Source organism: Tachypleus tridentatus, chromosome 4, assembly GCF_004210375.1.
Source record: "Tachypleus tridentatus isolate NWPU-2018 chromosome 4, ASM421037v1, whole genome shotgun sequence".
NCBI lineage: Eukaryota > Metazoa > Arthropoda > Merostomata > Xiphosura > Limulidae > Tachypleus > Tachypleus tridentatus.
In genome coordinates, this window is record NC_134828.1 from 5,729,251 (window position 1) to 5,754,227 (window position 24,977).

Below are 24,977 nucleotides of genomic sequence, written 5' to 3' on the forward strand. Positions count from 1 at the left end.
ATAAAATTCTGGAGATATTTTGCACATTTACTGCATTGTAAAATGTCCAGTTATTCCATTTCACAAGATAAAAATATACTGTAATCAAATAGTTATACAAAACATATGAATATAATGTCAATACTTTTACTTGTCTTTTTTTCTCTGGACTTTTACCAATCTTTCATCTTGATACAACAGTGAAAATAAAACAACAATTTACAAACCGACCTTGATGACACTGACAAAAATACGGAAGGCATTTATTAGAAATATAATTTTGTGGAATTCAACATTTTAAGATGGCGTTTTTCTTGGATTTCCGAAGTTCATTTAGAGTAGACTAGAGAGTTGTTGGGGTGAGTAAATCGAATTTGTTCTTCAATGAGGCTAGGAGATAGAGACGTATCGGATCTGGTGTTTTTCATAATTCTTTTGAATTTTAATTTTAAGCTGTCATCCTACCTATGATAGTGGTACGTTATGTAATGTGTTATTTAGTGAACTGAGATCTATCTCAACAGTTTTGGAATAATTAAAAAATGGCGTATGTTACTTGTTCATTACAATTAGTCTTAACGCATGGAATGTTAAAAATGGCTGACAATGAGCGAGTTTGCTGAGTTGCTTATGGTAGCACAAATATATTGCTCGGCATCTTTTTACAGTAACCGCTGCGAGAAATTGTCAAAATTTAAAAAGGTTATGTAGCCAGTATTTAGGATAGTAATAGTAACATTAACATAAATATCAAAAATAGTCTAAGTTTTAAGGCTAGTGTAAGTAAAAGTGGTATTACTGTTAGTATTATTTCTGAATCCAGTTCTAACTTGTAAGTTCTAATCGTACTTGTAGAGACATATTAAGGTACTATTAGCCATCGAGTCTGTAGAAGAGCCATAAAATAAACTTTGTGGTGTGAGTTACATAATGCATAAACTGATACATGGTATGTCTACCCAAATATAACTGACAGCAAGTCAGTAAGTGATGAATGGGAATATTAAATAGACTATGTTGTCCTAGCAACTGCTTACTTTACATCATTGGGCATAAAAAATACCTTTGTTGTCCTGAAACAGTTTACTGTACATCATGTCACTGCGTGTGGCTACAGCGAAAAACTATTTGTTACAAAGTTTAAGAAAATTAAAATGCTAGATATGATGGTAATAGTCTAGGAAAACTAATTTGACATAACTTGCTACAATAGTGTACATAGTATAGCTACTGGTTTCATTGGATACATAGGCATTTTAGATATGAAAACACCAAGACAAAACTTTAAAACCATTTATTAGACATTGAAGTTGTAGAAACAAAGCCATACAGTAAACTTTGTGGTGCATATTACATAATGCATAATCCAATACATAGATATCTCTGTTCAACTAAAACTGACAGCAAGTAAAAAAAAAAGTTATTGGAGAATGTAACCACACTACATGTTGGCTTGGCAGCAAGTTGTTTTAGATTATATTGTCCTTGTAACAGTGCTATACATCATATTGTTGAGTGTAGCTACAACAAAATAAATGTGCACTTGGGTAGTTTAAGAAAAAACAAGTAGATACCATAATATTAAAATCTAGGAAAAACTTTAATCTTAACTAACTTTCCACAATAGTAAAGCTTTAAGAGAGCTATTTGATGTATCACAGATACTTATTGGTCCAGCCAATTTAAACCAACATCATGGTTTTGGTTTTAACATTTACTAGCTAGTCAAATGCAGGACAGGTTTAGCAAGCAATGCAATTTTGTATAGCCGAATTACGGCTAGTGAAAGTATGGTTGTCTTGAAACAAATCTTGCAAATTTAGTGTGCATTAAAACTGAAGATGTTTTTCATATATTGTTTGGTTTATATAGTTTATGTATTTGCAACTGAGTTTTCATATTTATATGCTTCTCTGTCCAGGAACTGTTTAATTCCCTGGGACTCCATAGTAGTAGTATTAATATTTGATCTGAAAGTAAATTAAGTTTAGGCTTAACATTTCAAACATTTAGGATGAGGCATAAACATCTGTAGAATGGTTGCTTTTTATTTGAATCAGCAAAGTTGTTGTGGGTTACTATTAATACCGAAATGACATAGGTATTGGATATGTTGAACAAATTATTTTGGTGTATATTTGGCAGATAATTTTATTAAATTCTCATATAAATGTAACAAAAAATCACAGAAATAAATTCTTTAGTTGCTAAAAAGGAAACTCCAAATTAAGAGAAGGAAAAGTACCTAAACAGTTAAAATAAAATGTCTATATTGTCATTTGACCACATTGACCCACATGTTAGAAAATTTTAAGAAAATAAAATTTCATCCTAAGGTACCAAATTAAACATTTTTGTTTCCTTGCAATTGTAAGCAAACTTAAATATAATTTTATAATTGCTGTAAATAACTGAGTTAAGAATTGCCCACCACAATGAAAATATACTAAGGTACCTTAGATGTTTTGTTTTATTGTAACAAACATCACATCTATTCCAGCTGTGAAGGGAAGCTGGAACAAAAAGTAAGTGTTCCATAGGTGTAATTTTTATAAGCAGCATGTTTTGCTTCATACGCAATACTTTTACATTACATTGTTGATCCAAGAGGGTACAATCAATAACAATAATGTAAAAACAGCATTGTGAGATAATGCTGTAAGAATCACAATGAAGGCTAATATAGCATCAGGTGTGAAACAAAAAATTATAGTAGCAGTAGCAGCAATAACTACTAAGTAAATAATTTGCTTAACAAGAGTAAAAGTAAAAAATAAATATTGATTCTTATGCTAATATTAACAAATATATCCCATCTTGGAAAGTGACTTATTACATTTAAGGTCTTGATAAGATTTACTAAAATCAACCAAAAAATTATTTTATTTATAAGTAGAAAATTTTGTTTTAAAGTAATGTGTTCATCTTAAAATATTTTAATGTGCAATTTGGTATTAAGAAAAACTAGTTATCATTTATTCATTTAAACTAACATATAATTCAATAATAAGGGATCTATTCCAACCCCTAAACTTCAAAATAAAAATAAAATGCTCAAATTCAGCCTAAAGAAGGTATAATGGGAAAATTTAAATTTAACAGGCTCACTAAGGACATATAGGAAATAAGAGGTAAGTCTTAATTGTAATAAGATGAATGGAAGATCTATATAATCATAAATTTAAATTTGGGTATAAAATAAATTTATGATAATTTCCAGAGGAACTGTTCAGTTGGTTAAAATAGTAATAACATTTAGCAATTCTTAGCAATCCCCTGTCTGTTCACCTAATCAGAGAATTATGTATCTGATCTTTTACTGAATATTTTTATTTGTTATCACATAATAAATATTAGATGATTCAGGTCAATATGAATAATTTTATTTATTATCATACAATAAATATTAGATTGTTCAGGTCAATACCAATATTATTTATTAACAATAAATATGTTATTCAGGTCAATACCAATATTTTTATTTATTATCACAGTAAATATTAGATGATTCAGGTCAATATCAGTATTTTTATTTACTATCACACAATAAATATTTGACGAGTCAGGTCAATATCAATATCTTTGTTATCACAGTAAATATTAGATGGTTCAGGTCAGTATCATCTTTAAATATACAATGTCAATATTTCTGACATATTCTAGTGTAAAAACAGAAGTCATTTAAAGAGGTGGAGACAAGCCAACAAAGTGATTGAACAGTTAAGATATATTTTATTGCTTATTGGTTTTCAACACCTGTAGCTTAGTTATGTAAAGATTGTCAACTCAACAGGGAACATCTCAAGACACTTTTCATAATGCTTCAGATGAAGAACAGTGATCACTTTTGTGCCTGCCCCTTTGGAAGCTCAGCCATCTCATTCTTAAACTAACAAATCAGCATCCTTTAGAGACCAAATTCATGTGTAGATTATCTTTAAAATGAAGAAGTGATCACTTTTGTGCCTGCCCCTTTGAAAGCTCAGCCATCTCATTTTTAAACTAACAAATCAGCATCCTTTAGAGACCTAATTCATATGTAGATTATCTTTAAAATGCTTCTGTGATAAAAAGTTTTGCAAAATTATTTTGTGTAATATATCATAAAAGAGACAATGAATTCATCAAAGAGAAATCATGTCTTAATAATTTAAGTTTATTTTTGAGATTGTTGCTTATGTAAATGCTGTACTTAGATATTCAAAAAGTGTTTTTATCAAATTATACATAGAATATTAGCTAAGAAAATAATATATCTTTGGGGTTTTGGAAAAGACTTGTTAGCTATATTTGAAGGTAGGTGGGTGAGAGAAAGCAAAGTGTGTTCACTCAAACTAGTCTTGATTACTCGGGTTACTGCTTGACTGTTTTAATTTTCATTAAGAGGGCTATAGTTACTGATAATGTTTGATATTTCTATTTGTATTGGGTTTCTTGAATCATTTGAACATGTAGTTAACAAACAACATTTAATTTTTGGATATACAAGGCAGTGTCATGAACAGGTACTTAAGGTATATAGGAACCTATCTGATTAGCTGGCAAGAAAATTATTCTTGGTATATTAGTTAGTGGTTAAGTCACTCAAGCCAGTAAAGAAGTGTTCTGTTGCTAGCAGTAAAATTAGTAAGGTTTTTGGAAAAATTTAAATAATATTAATTACATGTAATTATCACTATATAAATCACCTGAAAGGCCTAACTTAACTTGGAATATTGTGTATAGATTTTATCTCCTTATCTAAAAGTAATTTACTGGTAAAAGTGCAGAAAAGGGTAAAGGGTGATTTCAGGGTTAGTAGGATTATTGTTTAAATGAGCTGGGACCTTGTGTTTGTGTGAGAAAAGAAATATTTGTTAGAGGTGATCTTATAGAAGCTTACAAAATTATCTTTATGATCAGTGAGATAAAGGCTTCTGATTTCTTTGTGCAGAATTATAGGTACAGTAGGATGAGATACAAGTATAATACAAGACTGGATTCAATTAGTTTTGTTTTTCTAACTGGGTGATTAATTTACAAATGTGTTATCAGTAGTAGAGGAAATTTGCTTCTCACAAGAGTAAACAGGAAGCTTACATCTTGAAAAATAAAGGGTGGGATTTATTTTTACTTTTTTTTAGGGGTAGTATGTAAGGACAGCTTTAAAGGACCAAAAATCTCTTGTGTTCTTGTGTTAAGCAAGTTAACATCTAATTTCTTCAGCATGTTTAATCATTTTAAATTTAATGAATGACAATATAATTTTCATAGTTTTAGTTTCTGATGGATGTATCCTTCATTATTAAAACTTCATACTGTTACTTAATTATTAATTAATAGTCTAACAATTAAAGAATTACCTTTAGCAACTGGAAAGTTTTCTCCTTTATCACCATTGATAACATATTCTGGTTTGGTCTGTTGGTTTGTAGAAAGTCTGTTTTGTACACAAAATGAATTTTGTTAATTTGTCAGTTCATTAGCATTGCACTGTTGGTCTAACTTTTAACTACAAGACAGAATCAGTGCAGCAACTTTTCAATTGCATATCTAAGCCATGTTAGAATAACATTCTTCAAAAAAAAATTTTATCATATCATTACATGAATATTCTTTGGGTTTCTTCCCTATGAGGTGCAGATAGCCCAGTTGCTTTGCACCATAAAACACCAAAACAACCAACCAGTTCTCTACATGAAGTGAAACTAATCTTTACTTTCCTTTTAAATGTTTTTATTGTAGTTTTAATTTTTTAGTTAATGCAACATTTCTAGCCATTGCAGCCCATAAGTTTTGTATGCAGTTTATTAAATGCTACAGTACTTAGTATTGATTCCATTATTTAGAATATTTGTGACATTAAATTTTAGAGAGATAAAAAATTTCAGAAGGTTTTCATGTGTACATTTTAAGCTCTAATGAAATTATAACAAAATACCTATGTATAACAAAGGGACCCTTTGGTACTTCAAGGTTTTCCTTGAACTTTTTTGCAAAAAGTAAAAAACATTAAACTCATTCTCTATTTTTAGGAAATTATTGACACTTAAAATAGTGCAAAGTGTTGGCTTTCACCACTGGCTAATTATTCCAGTAGTTAATCACTACATTTCAAACATGAAACTGGATATCATTAGCTTATTTTATCTGAATTGTAAACTCTTGTCATTTTGTCCTATTATCTTCAGAATACTTCACAAAGAAATTGGAGGTCTTTATTCCATTGATTCCCTGAATAGTTTTGTAAATTTCAATAAGATCAACTGTTATTCCTAACCTATTCCTGTAAAATAATCTTTCCATTCCATGAATCAGCCTAGTAGCCCTACTCCAAATCTTTTCTGGTTAGAGTCAATATCCTTCACAAGATAATAAGACAAGAACTACTCACAGTATGAACAAATGATTTATGTATAGAGATGATTAATTCTTTGGATTTAAACTAGATTTCTGTAAATAACACATTTTATTAACTGGATTAGTTGCAATAGACCAATTTGAGTGAGTTATCCATCATTATGCTGGTCTTTTTTTTGTGAATCCTGCTGTTGAATTTGTTCCCATTCATATTAAAACTGTGATCCAAATTATATACGATAATGCATTCAATGTAGTTAAAGGTTATTTGTCAGATATTTGTTTAATTTACAAGTCCATTCAATACAACTAGAAATGTATAGTAATGTCATCAGTAAACTTCACTAATTATTTATATCATTAATGTAAATAAGCAAAGGTCCAAGCACTAATGTATGATGTAGTCCACTAGTAACAAGGCTCTAGTTTGAATGAATGCTAGCAATAACAGTCATTTACTTTTTCCCATCCAACCATCCTACAATACAATTAACTGTTCTTTTTCCAACCCACATGAAACTTAAATTCTGAGCTGATCTTTTGTTTGGCACTGTTATCAAACTATGTTATAGTGTTGTGTTAATAGGTATTTCTTTGTGTATTTTTTATTATGTAGTCACAACCTGAGGGAACATCCTAATAACAGTAGTCTGATTACAAAATTGATTATAAAAAAAGATGGAAGTCACAGTGAAGACCCTAGATTCCCAGAATCACAGTTTCTCTGTTCCTGAAGATGTAAGTAGCATGTATATATTGTTATAAGTAAAATTTTATATGGAATAATTTAATGGAATTATTTAACTATTTAGTATTTTAACTGAATTTATTTGTTATTGCTGAAAGGAACCTGTTCTGAATTAATGTCAATTATTCTGTGAAACTTACCTTGGTAATGAACCTTGCTGTTATTCTGTGAAACTTACCTTGGTAGTGAACCTTGCTGTTATTCTGTGAAACTTGGTAGTGAACCTTGCTGTACTTCTGTGAAACTTACCTTGGTAATGAACCTTGCTGTTATTCTGTATCTTATTGTTCTGTAGTCCATTGACTGTAAAAGACTGAAAGCTTAAAATTAGTATACCAAAACACTTTTTCTTCACTTCCACCAGAAATCGCTAGTGACATGAAAAATAAGCCATTCTGTCTTTTACAAAGGTTTACTGCATATTTCAGTGTTACCTTGGTTTAAATCTGTACTTCACCTTTGGCAACAGCTGATATTTTATATAATTATGGTATTGTTTAGTGTTTCAGTGGAGATATTGATTTATGTTAGAAATATTTTCATTTCTTATAATTTTATTTTGTACATTCATTGCAGTTTAGAGACTATTCCTGTTGCCTCCTTTCTTATTTAATTAATCATGAATTTTGTATATATTGTACTATTTATTTTTGAGATAAAAAATGTGTAACAGTTGTTCTTTATGCTCTGATGATGAATGGTCCCAGGTCTTGTATAGCTGAAAGTGTCCAAGTTTGGTTTTATTTGTAGAAGATGCTTTCTTTTATTTTTGTACATGGGTCTTGTATTACTGTTCTTTTTTCTTTCAGGAAAAAGAAGAGAGTTTAAAACTATTCAAAATATGCTTGTGTAACAGATAATCATGTATCACATCTGTGGGACTTGTAATGGGGTTTTTGTATTCTATAAGTAATTCTAATGTAACTGGTCAAGGTAGACTGCAGGGTAAGGAGGGAGGCAGTCAGTATTTTATCACCAAGATTCAATGTCACTGCATGAAAGACCCCACTAGTACAGCGGTAAGTCTACGGATTTACAATGCTAAAATGAAGGGTTCCATTCCCCTTGGTTGACTCGGCAGATAGCCTGATGCAGCTTTGCTATAAGAAAAACATAAACACACACTTTGCATGAGACAAATCTAATCTACAATATATTGGATAAAACTGTCCAAGACTGCCAACATCGTAACACTTGGTAATTATCCTCATGGATTCTTCTTCTGACATGTCATGAGTTGACCAGTGTAAGACAGTGGCTGATGCAGGCTAGTGTCTCTTTGGCTGTGATAAACCTCTCTAATGATACTCTTACTGGAATATTTTTCTCAGGTGTTTACCTGCCACTTTGTTACAGTTTCTTGAATACCATTCTTATCTTAGTGCACTATGATGTAAAATGTTGAATTTTTGCTCTATCCAATCATACTCAAGTTTATAGCTATTTCCAAAGCCAGTATTCATTAGTGAGTGACATTCATTGATGTTATAAAAGGATGTTATTAGCAAATCTGTTAGTTCCATTCATAGACATTGGGATTTCACTGCTTGGTAGATATTTAGGATGTCTGTTTTTCATGTGCTAATTGATTTTGCATCAAAGAAATAGTTCATATTTGCTTATGAGAGTCAAGTTTATAATTTCAAGTGTTTTCTCTTTGGTCTATCTTCAACTTTTACATCTTTTCTGTAATCATAAATAGTGTATTGAAGATCAAGATGAGTGCTTACACTTGTTTACCCAAACTATTTTCTCTTTTGAAGGATTGAGATCCTCAGCCATTAATTTGACTTGGGGAATTTTTTATTTTGGTGTCTAGGATTTCTAGTGAATGTAGAAAAATTGGCTCTCTCCCAAACTTTTGTTCATTTTAACCTTCTGTTCAAGATTATGTTTCGAGTGTTAGAAGTTCCTCAGGAGAGTATGGACATTCTCATACATATTAATCAACTGTTTTTACAGGTTTGTTGGGTTCAGCTAAGCTTGTCTTTCAGTTTGTGGGAACACTGTATTCACACTTACTTCATTGTTTACTGCTAGATCAGTGGAGAATATTAGAACATCTATTTCACAACAAAGAGTTGCAGCATTTTTCAAGGAACATTGTTCTAGGTGTAAGTTGGCTAAGAATGGGAGCATTGTATTTATTCTATGAAAAACCTCTAGCATCTTAAGGTGGATTGCTCTCTACAGCTTCTAAATCTTCTGTGGATTAGTTTTAAATATTCATTTATAATAAAAGTTTTGAGATGTTAGTTGTCTTGTGCACTACATTGTTTTGTTAATGTAATATGAGACCAATCAGTGTTGATTCTGTCAATAGAACTCTAGTCTCATATTGAGGATACAGGATAAATGTTCCTTAGATTTGCACTTGTTAGAATGGTATCTGATTTGCTGTCAACATTCGTTTCAGATTGATATACAGTAAATTCTGTAGATACTGAATATGCTGGCAGACTCTTTTTCAGGAAGAACCAGATCCTCAGTATAATTTGGTCTCCTAATCTCGGAATTTTCACAATTTTTTTGCATCTGTTTCCTCATGTTAATTTATACATTACACATTTTAGCAACAGGCCTTTGACTTGTTTCTGTGCCAAGATCCTCATGTTTCCAGTGACAACATGAATAATAATTTTTAGTTATTTTACAATTATACAGGGGTTATGGTTTGTGCTGGAATCTGTTAGAACAGATACATATCACAACAATCACTTTATTTTTACATTAACCCATTATCAGGAAGAAAGAATAGGAGACAGGGAGAGTCTTGATGAAAAATGTGAATGAATCAAAATTTCCATTTGATTGTGACTTCAGTGTTATGTCCAGTTAGGGTTGTGAGATGATGCAAGGCTTTTAGGACATGTAGTAAGAAACGTTTTAATTTAAGAAAGGAAGTAGATACCACGCTTGAGTCTACTAGCTTTAGATGAATAGTAGAATTGGTCACTTAGTGTATTCATCATCCAACAGCATAGTGTTTTTCATAGTTTGATTCATAAAGTTGGCAATATTGGCCTCTTGGACCAGTTTTAATGCTGCTTTTTGAGGCAGAAGTTTTATAATCTGTCAGCAGATAAAATAATGTTCTTACCTTCACTCCTTATATATGGAACCTGAGAACTTTCATCAACTTGGTCTACTCTTAATGGTCGAGTGTGTTGTTTTTCATTAATTTACTGATGTGTAAATATGTGTATATATATATATATGATTGTTACTAAGGCTAGTAGTCAGTAAGGGTAAGGTATGTTTAACAGGATAAATGTACATTCTTTAATTTTTTTCATAACGGAATTCTAAACTTAGGGATAGTAAACCAGGTAAGGGTGAAGGTCTAGAGAACAAATGTCACAATTCTCATTCTAGGAGAGATTGAGTATTTTTTAAAAATATATTTATTTTTTAAATTAATAACTTAAGACTTGTATTGAAAATTGATTTAACTGTTTTATTTATATACAGTGATAGTACAATAGTTCAATTAAATTTTAAATGTAACTACAAAGTTGCGACATTCACACCTTAACCTACATAGTGCGAGAGTTAAAAAGTTCACTCGCATTTAGAAAAATTGTGTTTTTTTGCATTACATAGTTGATACTGTAAGTAATTGATTTTTAAATAAGTAATGTTTGTGAAAGTTAGACATCTAGATGCTAAAACTCTTGTATAACAGTTTTCTTCACCTAAAGCTCATTTGATTTCTAAGAGGCTTGGTGGAACTCTGATGCTATAATGTCATGTTCATTGCTTTATCTGTGTTACTTGTATAATACTTTGTTTCAGTATTTTTCTCACTTAAATGTGATTTTATTTACAAGGAAAATTTTACTTAACTTTAAGAATCTTGTGTCCTAGAGAAAGTTTTGAATTATGAATTCCTATAATAACCAAGGCTACATGTTAAAGTTTTTGATATTTTCCTTCATTTGTAGATAACAGTTAAGGAATTCAAAGAGAAAATTGCTTCATCAGTGGTGAGTTTTTTGTTTATGGATGTACAGTATGAACTGGTAGATGAATTAATACATTTAACCCACTTAAATTTAGAAAACAAACAAACATAAGACATGCTGAAAAAGTTGCTGTTCTGAGAATGAAGCTTTGAAACTGATGAGACAAATTTGTAAATTGTGAAGAAGCTGATTAGTGTCTTTCTATCAATAAAACTTCTAGGTAGTGCAATGATGTCTACTTTTGATTCTTAGTAAAACCTGTGATGGATGCTCTCAGGAAATGGGTTAGTAAGTTGAATGTTTATAGATTGATAGAAAAGAAATGGATTGATAAAATGAACTTAGTAGTGGAAAGAGTGTTGAATGGGCATTTTGCTGATGGAGTGCGAATGAAGGGCCGTTGTGAGGTCTGTTTTGGGAACTTGTATGAATTATTTTAATGCTTGTATATTTTGGGAAGTAGTGTTTCTAAGTTTGCTGATAGCACTGTAATGATAAGAAAAGCAGATATTTTTGTGTATGAAGCTACATCATGCTAATACAATAATGAATTCACAAACAACAGATTGTAATCTCATTTCAAGAGTACCTCTAACTGTTTTTTTCAGGTTAAAATGTATGCTTTCTTTCATAGATATTATTTGTTAATTTGTTACTAAATGGCAGATGCTGTTGAATATCTTTATTGTAAAAGATCTTGACTTTCTATGTGAACATGACAGTGTCTGTGGAATATGAATTTTAATTTTAGAATTGTTAAATCATGCATTTGTCAAATAGAAACTTAGAAATCATTTTCTTGTGAGAGAGAAGCATTAATGTTGTGGGGTGAGATTTTAGATGGTAGTATCAATAAGATGTCAGTCCTTATCTGGGTGTTTGTTAATAAGATGTCAGTCCTTATCTGGGTGTTTGTTAACAAGATGTCAGTCCTTATCTGGGTGTTTGTTAACAAGATGTCAGTCCTTATCTGGGTGTTTGTTAACAAGATGTCAGTCCTTATCTGGGTGTTTGTTAACAAGATGTCAGTCCTTATCTGGGTGTTTGTTAACAAGATGTCAGTCCTTATCTGGGTGTTTGTTAACAAGATGTCAGTCCTTATCTGGGTGTTTGTTAACAAGATGTCAGTCCTTATCTGGTTGTTTGTTAACAAGATGTCAGTCCTTATCTGAGTGTTTGTTAATAAGATGTCTGTCCTTATCTGAGTGTTTGTTAATAAGATGTCAGTCCTTATCTGGGTGTTTGTTAATAAGATGTCAGTCCTTATCTGGGTGTTTGTTAATAAGATGTCAGTCCTTATCTGGGTGTTTGTTAATAAGATGTCAGTCCTTATCTGGGTGTTTGTTAATAAGATGTCAGTCCTTATCTGGGTGTTTGTTAATAAGATGACAGTCCTTATCTGGATGTTTGTTAATAAGATGTCAGTCCTTATATGGGTGTTTATTAATAAAAGTTCTTATCTGAGTATTTATTAATAAGATGTTAGCATGCACTTGTTTGTTTATGAATAAGATATTAGTCTTTGAGTGTTTATGGATAAGATGTTAGTCTTTGTCTGAGTGTTTATGGATAGGATGTTAGTCTTTGTCTGAGTGTTTATGGATAGGATGTTAGTCTTCGCCTGAGTGTTTATGGATAGGATGTTAGTCTTCGCCTGAGTGTTTATGAATAGGATGTTAGTCCTCGCCTGAGTGTTTATGAATAGGATGTTAGTCCTCGCCTGAGTGTTTATGAATAAGATTTTAGTCTTCGTCTGAGTGTTTATTTTGCAATGAGCTCAGTATAATATACATGTTAAGTATTTTCATTGTAACTTTTGATACAGCATGTATATCTTTACAAAATTTGACTTTTAGTAAAGGTTACAAATATTCTATATACAGAAAACCAGGATTTTAATTAAAAATGGAGCAACTATATTTTCACAAACAAATCGTTAGTAAAATTTCAAGTATTTGCATAATCTCAAAAACTTTCTAAATACACTTCAGTTGTTTGTTTTCAGTAAGGCTATATTTTGATATTTTCTATACTATAACTGAGGTTATGTTAGTGACTACATATTATAATACAAAATTACAAATGTTTAATTTAAGTAGCTGAAATCTCATAATGGTAATATGAACATACATGTTTAATATTTATTATATTGACTTTCCAGTCATATCTACCTAACATTACATAACTTCTAATGACACAGTGCGTATGCACTCAGGTCATGTATCTAGTAATATAAAACTAACCATTTGTCTTCCTTGTCTTGGCTGTGTATTAGTGGACTAGTGTTTTGCAATACACAGTTACATTTCAATTATTACACATTATATATTTGTATATAGATTATTACTATTTAGAAATAAATTATTAAACTTATTTATCCTAAAATGTACAAAAATAAGTCAAGAAGTAAATCAAACAATTATCTTTTCTTGTTATGACCTTTGACCTTAGTTGTTGCTGGACATAGGTTGCTAAACCTTTTAAAATTTTACAGTGGAGGATATCAACATCTTTATATATATGGTTGAATAACCAAAAATTCATAACTACAATGATACCATATTAAGCTTAATTGAGATTTTAAAAAATATGAAACTTGGAGCAGTCTAAAAACATAGCCTACCTTCTTGAAAACTATGATTGAAAGAAGATTGTAGGCTTCTTATGGATTAAAATGGCTGAGAAAACCACTCTGGGGACATTCTAATCTGTTGACTGGTTATTCACATGTCATGTAAAAGTATATGAGACCATTTCAAAGAGTTGAAAGGGGCCATCATGTTTGATTCAGTACATAAGCCATATCTCAGCAAAACAAACCAATATGAGGTTTTTATTTTATATTCAAGCTTGTCAATATTAGTAATTTGAGTTCCTAATTTGTACAAAATTATAGTCTTAGTATTTTAATACCAAACATTTAATTTTAAAAAGAGCTGTATTCAACATACCATGTGACTCACTGAAATCTATATTTCAGTGTGTTTCTTAAATATTATTTGCTTTTAAATTAATAAACTAACTCATATATAGTATTAAAGATTGAATTGTAATTTATAATTTGTTTCCATAGTTATTGACATAAATGTATAAAATAGTAGTTCAATAAAATTTTCAACAAGTGTGATGACATGACCTTTGATCCCTGGCCTATTGTGAAAGTGTTGATAAGATGTTAGTCTTTACCTGACTGTTTATTAATAAGATGCCAGTCCTTATCTCATATATTAATAGGGTGTTTGTCCTCACCCGAGTGTTTGGTAATACGATGTTAGCCCTCAACTGAGTGTTTATCTTTGGTGAAGAAAAGCAAGCAAAGATCTTGTTCCTGTTTATAAGAATCTTCTGCTTAAGAACAGTAACTTTATTTTAGTTTCATACAAAACTACTGAGACTTTGTTCAGACAGCTGTGCAGTTTTGGCTTGTGTAATTCTGTTAGGACGTGAATATGTTTGGGAGAATAAAGACAAAATGGTAATGTGATTCATGATTTACTTAACTTAAACTGTGAGTTTTAAACCTGAATTTCTTGAATGTTTACCTTTAAGTTTATCTTGGCATTTTTAATTCATTTATTTTTGCTATGTTATCCAGGGCACTCCATCAGATAAACAGAGGTTGATATTTTGTGGAAGAGTACTGCAAGATGAAAAGAAACTTAGTGAATATGGTTTGTATCTTAAAATCTGTGTATTCATTTATGTGGCTGATAAGTGAAGGGATTTATTAGTCCATGTTACCCTGGTGTTTATTTTAAACAACTTATTATTTCATCAATACCTGGACATATTACTTAAATATTAGAAAATGTTTCTTTTGTTGCAAAATAACTTAACAGTATGGTATTTTTTATCCTGTAGCACAGTGTTATGTCTCTGGAAATAAATGCTAGAAACCTGGTTTTGATATTCATGGTGGGCAGAGCACAGATAGCCCATTGTGTTGCTTTGTGCTTAACTTTGTAAAAAAAAAAAATCAAAATTTTGTAATTTATGTTTTTTGTTTAATTACATTTAAATTTTTTAAATTGTCTTTACTGAGTATTGTTTACATTCTTGGCAAGTATTCAGTAGTATTGTTATTTTTACTAATGTACAGTTCATGGCTTTTTACTTTATTTTTAATGTATGTTTGTTTAAATAGAGCAGCTAGCTTGAGCATCTTCCATTTAAAATATATTACTGAATTACTAGATGTTAAAATCTATATACAGTAGTGTGCAAAAGTGTTAGGAAAAGAGAATACTTTGTCATTGTTTCCATGTTACCAGACTAATTCTTCTATGCAATTACAGAATGTAAATTTCAACATTATGGTAATGGTTCACTGATCTCTTTTGAAAGTTGAATGAGCCAGGGTGAGAATACTTATCATTGTTTATAATTACCATATACTCATACCAACTGCATGTCATAAGGGTCCTCCTCAAGTGAACATACTGATCAAGTTTAGGGTGTAAAATAACTGTCTTAATTGTATAGAAAAAAGCTAGCATATGGTATTGGTATATTAATCTCAAGTATAAGATAAATGACAATATACCAAATGACAGAGAAATGTCAAGTCCTGCAGTATCAGATGGAATATTTGGTCTTGTAGCAGCTAAAAAAAAACAAATATTGTTAAGAGATTGAAATTTGCTAAAAAGTACAAAAACTGGATTGTTAGTGATTGTAAAAGGGTGCTATAGATGGAGGAGTCCAAGTTTGGAATATCTGGTTCAAAGTATAGGTTGTACACCGAGCTGTATTCTCAATGGATTTGCTAGATCAGAAGCTTCACAAATCAAAGTTACTCCCAAAGAAACTATGTAAATTGAGTGTATTAAAGACATCCGGAGTAAATGACACTTGGATTGAATATGTTGCATCAATGCTTGAAAGACTGTATGCGGTTATTTTAGCAAAAGGAGGAGAGACAAAAATATTAATTTTGTTGAACTCACTAACTTCCACCAAGTTTCTGTTGTGCTGAGCATGGAGTTGAACTCACTAACTTCCACCAAGTTTCTGTTGTGCCGAGCATGGAGTTGAACTCACTAACTTCTGCCAAGTTTCTGTTGTGCTGAGCATGGAGTTGAACACACTAACTTCTGCCAAGTTTCTGTTGTGCTGAGCATGGAGTTGAACACACTAACTTCCACCAAGTTTCTGTTGTGCTGAGCATGGAGTTGAACACACTAACTTCTGCCAAGTTTCTGTTGTGCTGAGCATGGAGTTGAACTCACTAACTTCTGCCAAGTTTCTGTTGTGCTGAGTGTGGAGATTAATACAATTTTGGTGTTTCATCTGTGATTTACCGTCCATTGTTCTTTGAAAGTAGTCTGAAATCTAATTTTTGTCTTTGTCCTAACACTTTGGCACTCTATTGGACATGTGTATATTATGTATTTCAAAAGCTGTTCCTTGGTTCTTTGACTTGCTTTATCTGTAATACCTTTTTTCATGTTTTGAGTTCTCTTTAACACAATTGCTTACCTCCACAGTGCTTTATTCCACAAGTCTGCTACCAATGATGTTTGTTAAGGTGTTGGCAAACTGAAAGGGAAATACAAATTCTTTACTGCAGTGATTTTAATCAAAATGAAAATTTTTGATTTAAAAATAAACAATAGACATGCCAATCTTGATTCTTATGTTAATTAGCAGTGTAAAGAAAAGATGGTACTGGGTATAGTTAGTACATTGATAGCAGCATTAAGAATAGATGATTTGGGGTATAGTTAGTACATTGATAGTACTATTGAGAATAGATGGTGTGGGGTATAGTTAGTACATTGATAGCACCATTAAGAATAGATGGTGTGGGGTATAGTTAGTACATTGATAGCAGCATTAAGAATAGATGGTGTGGGGTATAGTTAGTACATTGATAGTACTATTAAGAACAGTGGCTACTAAACCTTTGGATTAGAGTTACTGAAGAACGTACATGTTTCTGTAGTTACTTTAGGGTATGGTTAGGACATTGATAGCAGCATTAAGAACAGATGGTGCTGGGTATGGTTAGGACATTGATATCAATGTCAAGAACATTTAGTGCTGGGTATTGGTTACTGTATAGTGTGGAGTAGTGGTTATTATATTGATAACAGTGTCAAGAACATTTAGTGCTGGGTATTGATTACTGTATAGTGTGGAGCAGTGGTTATTATATTGATAACAGTGTCAAGAACATTTAGTGCTGGGTATTGATTACTGTATAGTGTGGGTGGAGCAGTGGTTATTATATTGATAACAGTGTCAAGAACATTTAGTGCTGGGTATTGGTTACTGTATAGTGTGGAGTAGTGGTTATTATATTGATAAGTGTCAAGAACATTTAGTGCTGGGTATTGATTACTGTATAGTGTGGAGCAGTGGTTGTTATATTGATAACAGTGTCAAGAACATTTAGTGCTGGGTATTGATTACTGTATAGTGTGTGAGCAGTGGTTGGGTATTATATTATAGTGTGATAACAGTGTCAAGAACATTTAGTGCTGGGTATTGATTACTGTATAGTGTGGAGTAGTGGTTATTATATTGATAACAGTGTCAAGAACATTTAGTGCTGGGTATTGATTACTGTATAGTGTGGAGTAGTGGTTATTATATTGATAACAGTGTCAAGAACATTTAGTGCTGGGTATTGATTACTGTATAGTGTGGAGCAGTGGTTATTATATTGATAACAGTGTCAAGAACATTTAGTGCTGGGTATTGATTACTGTATAGTGTGGAGTAGTGGTTATTATATTGATAAGTGTCAAGAACATTTAGTGCTGGGTATTGATTACTGTATAGTGTGGAGTAGTGGTTATTATATTGATAAGTGTCAAGAACATTTAGTGCTGGGTATTGATTACTGTATAGTGTGGGTGGAGCAGTGGTTATTATATTGATAACAGTGTCAAGAACATTTAGTGCTGGGTATTGATTACTGTATAGTGTGGAGTAGTGGTTATTATATTGATAAGTGTCAAGAACATTTAGTGCTGGGTATTGATTACTGTATAGTGTGGAGCAGTGGTTATTATATTGATAAGTGTCAAGAACATTTAGTGCTGGGTATTGATTACTGTATAGTGTGGAGCAGTGGTTGTTATATTGATAACAGTGTCAAGAACATTTAGTGCTGGGTATTGATTACTGTATAGTGTGGAGCAGTGGTTATTATATTGATAACAGTGTCAAGAACATTTAGTGCTGGGTATTGATTACTGTATAGTGTGGAGTAGTGGTTATTATATTGATAACAGTGTCAAGAACATTTAGTGCTGGGTATTGATTACTGTATAGTGTGGAGTAGTGGTTATTATATTGATAACAGTGTCAAGAACATTTAGTGCTGGGTATTGATTACTGTATAGTGTGGAGTAGTGGTTATTATATTGATAACAGTGTCAAGAACATTTAGTGCTGGGTATTGATTACTGTATAGTGTGGAGTAGTGGTTATTATATTGATAACAGTGTCAAGAACATTTAGTGCTGGGTATTGATTACTGTATAGTGTGGAGCAGTGGTTATTATATTGATAACAGTGTCAAGAACATTTAGTGCTGGGTATTGATTACTGTATAGTGTGGAGTAGTGGTTATTATATTGATAAGTGTCAAGAACATTTAGTGCTGGGTATTGATTACTGTATAGTGTGGGTGGAGCAGTGGTTATTATATTGATAACAGTGTCAAGAACATTTAGTGCTGGGTATTGGTTACTGTATAGTGTGGAGTAGTGGTTATTATATTGATAAGTGTCAAGAACATTTAGTGCTGGGTATTGATTACTGTATAGTGTGGAGCAGTGGTTATTATATTGATAACAGTGTCAAGAACATTTAGTGCTGGGTATTGATTACTGTATAGTGTGGAGCAGTGGTTATTATATTGATAACAGTGTCAAGAACATTTAGTGCTGGGTATTGATTACTGTATAGTGTGGAGCAGTGGTTATTATATTGATAACAGTGTCAAGAACATTTAGTGCTGGGTATTGATTACTGTATAGTGTGGAGCAGTGGTTATTATATTGATAACAGTGTCAAGAACATTTAGTGCTGGGTATTGATTACTGTATAGTGTGGAGTAGTGGTTATTATATTGATAACAGTGTCAAGAACATTTAGTGCTGGGTATTGATTACTGTATAGTGTGGAGTAGTGGTTATTATATTGATAACAGTGTCAAGAACATTTAGTGCTGGGTATTGGTTACTGTATAGTGTGGAGTAGTGGTTATTATATTGATAAGTGTCAAGAACATTTAGTGCTGGGTATTGATTACTGTATAGTGTGGAGCAGTGGTTATTATATTGATAACAGTGTCAAGAACATTTAGTGCTGGGTATTGATTACTGTATAGTGTGGAGTAGTGGTTATTATATTGATGTGTCAAGAACATTTAGTGCTGGGTATTGATTACTGTATAGTGTGGGTGGAGCAGTGGTTATTATATTGATAACAGTGTCAAGAACATTTAGTGCTGGGTATTGGTTACTGTATAGTGTGGAGTAGTGGTTATTATATTGATAAGTGTCAAGAACATTTAGTGCTGGGTATTGATTACTGTATAGTGTGGAGCAGTGGTTATTATATTGATAACAGTGTCAAGAACATTTAGTGCTGGGTATTGATTACTGTATAGTGTGGAGCAGTGGTTATTATATTGATAACAGTGTCAAGAACATTTAGTGCTGGGTATTGATTACTGTATAGTGTGGAGCAGTGGTTATTATATTGATAACAGTGTCAAGAAATTTAGTGCTGGGTATTGATTACTGTATAGTGTGGAGTAGTGGTTATTATATTGATAACAGTGTCAAGAACATTTAGTGCTGGGTATTGATTACTGTATAGTGTGGAGTAGTGGTTATTATATTGATAACAGTGTCAAGAACATTTAGTGCTGGGTATTGATTACTGTATAGTGTGGAGCAGTGGTTATTATATTGATAACAGTGTCAAGAACATTTAGTGCTGGGTATTGATTACTGTATAGTGTGGAGTAGTGGTTATTATATTGATAACAGTGTCAAGAACATTTAGTGCTGGGTATTGATTACTGTATAGTATGGAGTAGTGGTTATTATATTGATAACAGTGTCAAGAACATTTAGTGCTGGGTATTGGTTACTGTATAGTGTGGAGTAGTGGTTATTATATTGATAAGTGTCAAGAACATTTAGTGCTGAGTATTGATTACTGTATAGTGTGGAGCAGTGGTTATTATATTGATAACAGTGTCAAGAACATTTAGTGCTGGGTATTGATTACTGTATAGTGTGGAGTAGTGGTTATTATATTGATAAGTGTCAAGAACATTTAGTGCTGGGTATTGATTACTGTATATTGTGGGTGGAGCAGTGGTTATTATATTGATAAGTGTCAAAAACATTTAGTGCTGGGTATTGATTACTGTATAGTGTGGATCAGTGGTTATTATATTGATAACAGTGTCAAGAACATTTAGTGCTGGGTATTGATTACTGTATAGTGTGGAGCAGTGGTTATTATATTGATAACAGTGTCAAGAACATTTAGTGCTGGGTATTGATTACTGTATAGTGTGGAGCAGTGGTTATTATATTGATAACAGTGTCAAGAAATTTAGTGCTGGGTATTGATTACTGTATAGTGTGGAGTAGTGGTTATTATATTGATAACAGTGTCAAGAAATTTAGTGCTGGGTATTGATTACTGTATAGTGTGGAGTAGTGGTTATTATATTGATAACAGTGTCAAGAACATTTAGTGCTGGGTATTGATTACTACAGTGATAGAAGCATTAAGAACAGATATATTTAATGGGAAATAAAGTAATGAGTAGGAATTTGGATTTAATAGACTTGCAAACTTTCAACCTAAAAGCTGTTTTCATAAGAAAGGTGGCCAAAAGCATTGTAATTGTAATGTCTTATTATCGTACAGGTAATAGTGTCTGTATAGTCATTTGGGTAAAACCTTTTGCATTATCTAGATGTTAATGGTAAGGTCATTCATCTGGTTCAGCGTCCACCACCCCTTGTATCTCCCACTACCACATCCTCCACTTCTAGCAACACCACTACTTCATCATCCAGCTCTTCTCGTCCTAATGGAGGACAGTATCACAATCATCACCACCATCACAGGGATGGGGGTAGTTTTCTTTTGGGTGCTTTCACAATCCCACAAGATCTGGTTGATCCTACAGATGTACAGGTATCTTAAACAGTTTGATCTATAACTAGCACAGGTAGTGTAAACAGTTGGATCTATAACTAGTACAGGTAGTATAAACAGTTTGATCTCTAACTAGCACAGGTAGTATAAACAGTTTGATCTCTAACTAGTACAGGTAGTATAAACAGTTTGATCTCTAACTAGTACAGGTAGTATAAACAGTTTGATCTCTAACTAGTACAGGTAGTATAAACAGTTTGATCTCTAACTAGTACAGGTAGTATAAACAGTTTGATCTCTAACTAGGACAGGTAGTATAAACAGTTTGATCTATAACTAGCACAGGTAGTATAAACAGTTTGATCTCTAACTAGTACAGGTAGTATAAACAGTTGGATCCATAACTGGCACAGGTAGTATAAACAGTTTGATCTATAATTGGTACAGGTATTATAAACAGTTGGAGTTGGGCCATAATGTATAAAGCTAAAATGATATAGTAATTCACAAATGATTTTAATTAAGTAGTTTTAAATTCATGATTTAACTGTTTGTCAGATCAATAAGTAATATTATTCTTGTCTTAGTTTTACTCACCACAAATGTAACAACTGACCATTTATTTTCTTTTATTTATGCAGTAAGAGCTGTGTCTTTCAAAGCGAAGATAAGCACTATTTATGCTTTTTCAATAAATGTTTGGAAATTCTAGCTTGAAAGCTTAAAAATAATCTAATAACATTAAATATAATCTAATGTCATTAAAAATATCATTATTGTAGCAAATTGTGCAAGATGTTGTATCAGGAATGGGAGAAATTGGAAGAAATGCTACTGTCATGTCTCGTACTTCAGTAAGTACCAAAATGATATAAGTTGATTAATGAATACTGTCATGTCTCATACTTCAGTAAGTACCAAAAACATAAGTTGATTAATGAATACTGTCATGTCTCATACTTCAGTAAGTAAGTGCTTCTGAAAGTATGTTTGTTTTTTTTACTTTGATTTATTAATTTCTGTTATTAAGGGATTGAGAATAATTAGTGAGTTTAACCTGGTTTTAAAATCATTTTGGACGGCTGAACCTTTTGGATATAGTTGCTGAAATACGTACAGTTACTTTAGTTTACAAAGTCTGACTGGAAGCAACTGAACCTTTTGACTATAGCTATTGAAGTACGTACAGGTTTCTGTAGTTACTTTAGGTGTAAAAACTGGTTGGTGGCTACTAAACCTTTTGACTATAGTTACTGAAGTACGTACAGGTTTCTGTAGTTACTTTAGGTGTAAAAACTGGTTGGTGGCTACTAAACCTTTTGACTATAGTTACTGAAGTACGTACAGGTTTCTGTAGTTACTTTAGTGTAAAAACTGGTTAGTGGCTACTAAACCTTTTGACTATAGTTACTGAAGTACGTACAGGTTTCTGTAGTTACTCTAGTGTAAAAACTGGTTAGTGGCTACTAAACCTTTTGACTATAGTTACTGAAGTACATACAGGTTTCTGTAGTTACTTTAGGTGTAAAAACTGGTTGGTAGCTACTAAACCTTTTGACTATAGCTACTGAAGTACATACAAGTTACTTTTGTGTAAAAAACTTTGGTGGTTACTAAACCTTTTGACTATAGTTACTGAAGTATGTACAGGTTTCTGTAGTTACTTTAGTGTAAAAACTGGTTGGTGGCTACTAAACCTTTTGACTATAGTTACTGAAGTATGTACAGGTTTCTGTAGTTACTTTAGTGTAAAAACTGGTTGGTGGCTACTAAACCTTTTGACTATAGTTACTGAAGTATGTACAGGTTTCTGTAGTTACTTTAGGTGTAAAAACTGGTTGGTGGCTACTAAACCTTTTGACTATAGTTACTGAAGTATGTACAGGTTTCTGTAGTTACTTTAGGTGTAAAAACTGGTTGGTGGCTACTAAACCTTTTGACTATAGTTACTGAAGTACGTACAGGTTTCTGTAGTTACTTTAGTGTAAAAACTGGTTGGTAGTTACTAAACCTTTTGACTATAGTTACTGAAGTACATACAGGTTTCTGTAGTTACTTTAGATGTAAAAACTGGTTGGTGGCTACTAAACCTTTTGACTATAGTTACTGAAGTATGTACAGGTTTCTGTAGTTACTTTAGTGTAAAAACTGGTTGGTGGCTACTAAACCTTTTGACTATAGTTACTAAAGTATGTACAGGTTTCTGTAGTTACTTTAGGTGTAAAAACTGGTTGGTGGCTACTAAACCTTTTGACTATAGTTACTGAAGTACGTACAGGTTTCTGTAGTTACTTTAGTGTAAAAACTGGTTGGTAGTTACTAAACCTTTTGACTATAGTTACTGAAGTACATACAGGTTTCTGTAGTTACTTTAGATGTAAAAACTGGTTGGTGGCTACTAAACCTTTTGACTATAGTTACTGAAGTACATTACAGGTTTCTGTAGTTACTTTAGTGTAAAACTGGTTGGTTACTAAACCTTTTGACTATAGTTACTGAAGTACATACAGGTTTCTGTAGTTACTTTAGATGTAAAAACTGGTTGGTGGCTACTAAACCTTTTGACTATAGTTACTGAAGTATGTACAGGTTTCTGTAGTTACTTTAGGTGTAAAAACTGGTTGGTGGCTACTAAACCTTTTGACTATAGTTATTGAAGTACGTACAGGTTTCTGTAGTTACTTTAGTGTAAAAACTGGTTGGTGGTTACTAAACCTTTTGACTATAGCTACTGAAGTACGTACAGGTTTCTGTAGTTACTTTAGGTGTAAAAACTGGTTGGTGGCTACTAAACCTTTTGACTATAGTTACTGAAGTATGTACAGGTTTCTGTAGTTACTTTAGGTGTAAAAACTGGTTGGTGGCTACTAAACCTTTTGACTATAGTTACTGAAGTATGTACAGGTTTCTGTAGTTACTTTAGGTGTAAAAACTGGTTGGTGGCTACTAAACCTTTTGACTATAGCTACTGAAGTGCATTACAGGTTTCTGTAGTTACTTTAGGTGTAAAACTGGTTGGTGGCTACTAAACCTTTTGACTATAGTTACTGAAGTACGTACAGGTTTCTGTAGTTACTTTAGGTGTAAAAACTGGTTGGTGGCTACTAAACCTTTTGTCTATAGTTACCGAAGTACGTACAGGTTTCTTTGGTTACTTTAGTGTAAAAACTGGTTGGTGGTTACTAAACCTTTTGCTGTTTCTTGACACTCGTATGTTTTGTTAATAGTAAACTGAAAATATATTATTTTCAATTGGTACGGTTAGTTTACTTGCTCATTTTTAACATAAAATGCTAGTTAAATAAGTATATTATCATTCATAATTGAAGAAGTTAACCTTTCATTCTGAAAACAGTGTCAAAATTTTGAGTGTAACGTTACATAAATTTTACAGGCATTGTAATAAAGTCTATAATTCTTCAGTGTCTGTTTTCTTCCTTGATAGTCTAGAAGTTTAAACATAACTATCACAATTTATTTTAATTTCATACTGAATTAGTCTGTGTAAGTTATGAAGTACTACTTAAGGGAAAAATGTTTTTTTTTTTATGGACATGCTAATTTCTGCAGGTTGGTTTTCTTCATGAAAATATTTATATCAGATCTGTCTAAACTTTCATATTGACATAGATGTCAGTCACAGTGTAATGATCAAAGTTTTAGGTGGTGAAGGAATTAGATATACAAATTAAATACAAAATTACTAAAATCACAAATATATATATTTTGGGATTTTTATAAATCACTTAAAAAAAAGTCTAAGATTGTTCTGAATAAGACAGTAAAGAACCATGTTTTAGTAT

The 24,977-nt window shown here is 31.9% G+C and overlaps 1 protein-coding gene across 8 annotated transcripts in view; it reads left to right on the forward strand.

The window, feature by feature from the left end:
• Positions 1-216: 216 nt before the first annotated feature.
• Positions 217-24,977, forward strand: part of LOC143248491 (large proline-rich protein BAG6) — an 84,928-nt gene continuing 60,167 nt past the window's right edge. For 4 of the 8 annotated variants that reach the window (XM_076496900.1, XM_076496902.1, XM_076496904.1 and 1 more), the window contains exons 1-6: positions 323-455; positions 6,935-7,056; positions 11,011-11,052; positions 14,627-14,702; positions 20,990-21,213; positions 21,957-22,028. In XM_076496900.1, the coding sequence (XP_076353015.1) occupies positions 6,997-7,056; positions 11,011-11,052; positions 14,627-14,702; positions 20,990-21,213; positions 21,957-22,028 (474 nt within the window). In that variant the 5' untranslated portion in view covers positions 323-455; positions 6,935-6,996. Of the gene's footprint in view, positions 456-6,934; positions 7,057-11,010; positions 11,053-14,626; positions 14,703-20,989; positions 21,214-21,956; positions 22,029-24,977 lie in introns of all 8 variants that reach the window. The other 4 variants (XM_076496903.1, XM_076496908.1, XM_076496901.1 and 1 more) reach the window with 2 other exon arrangements.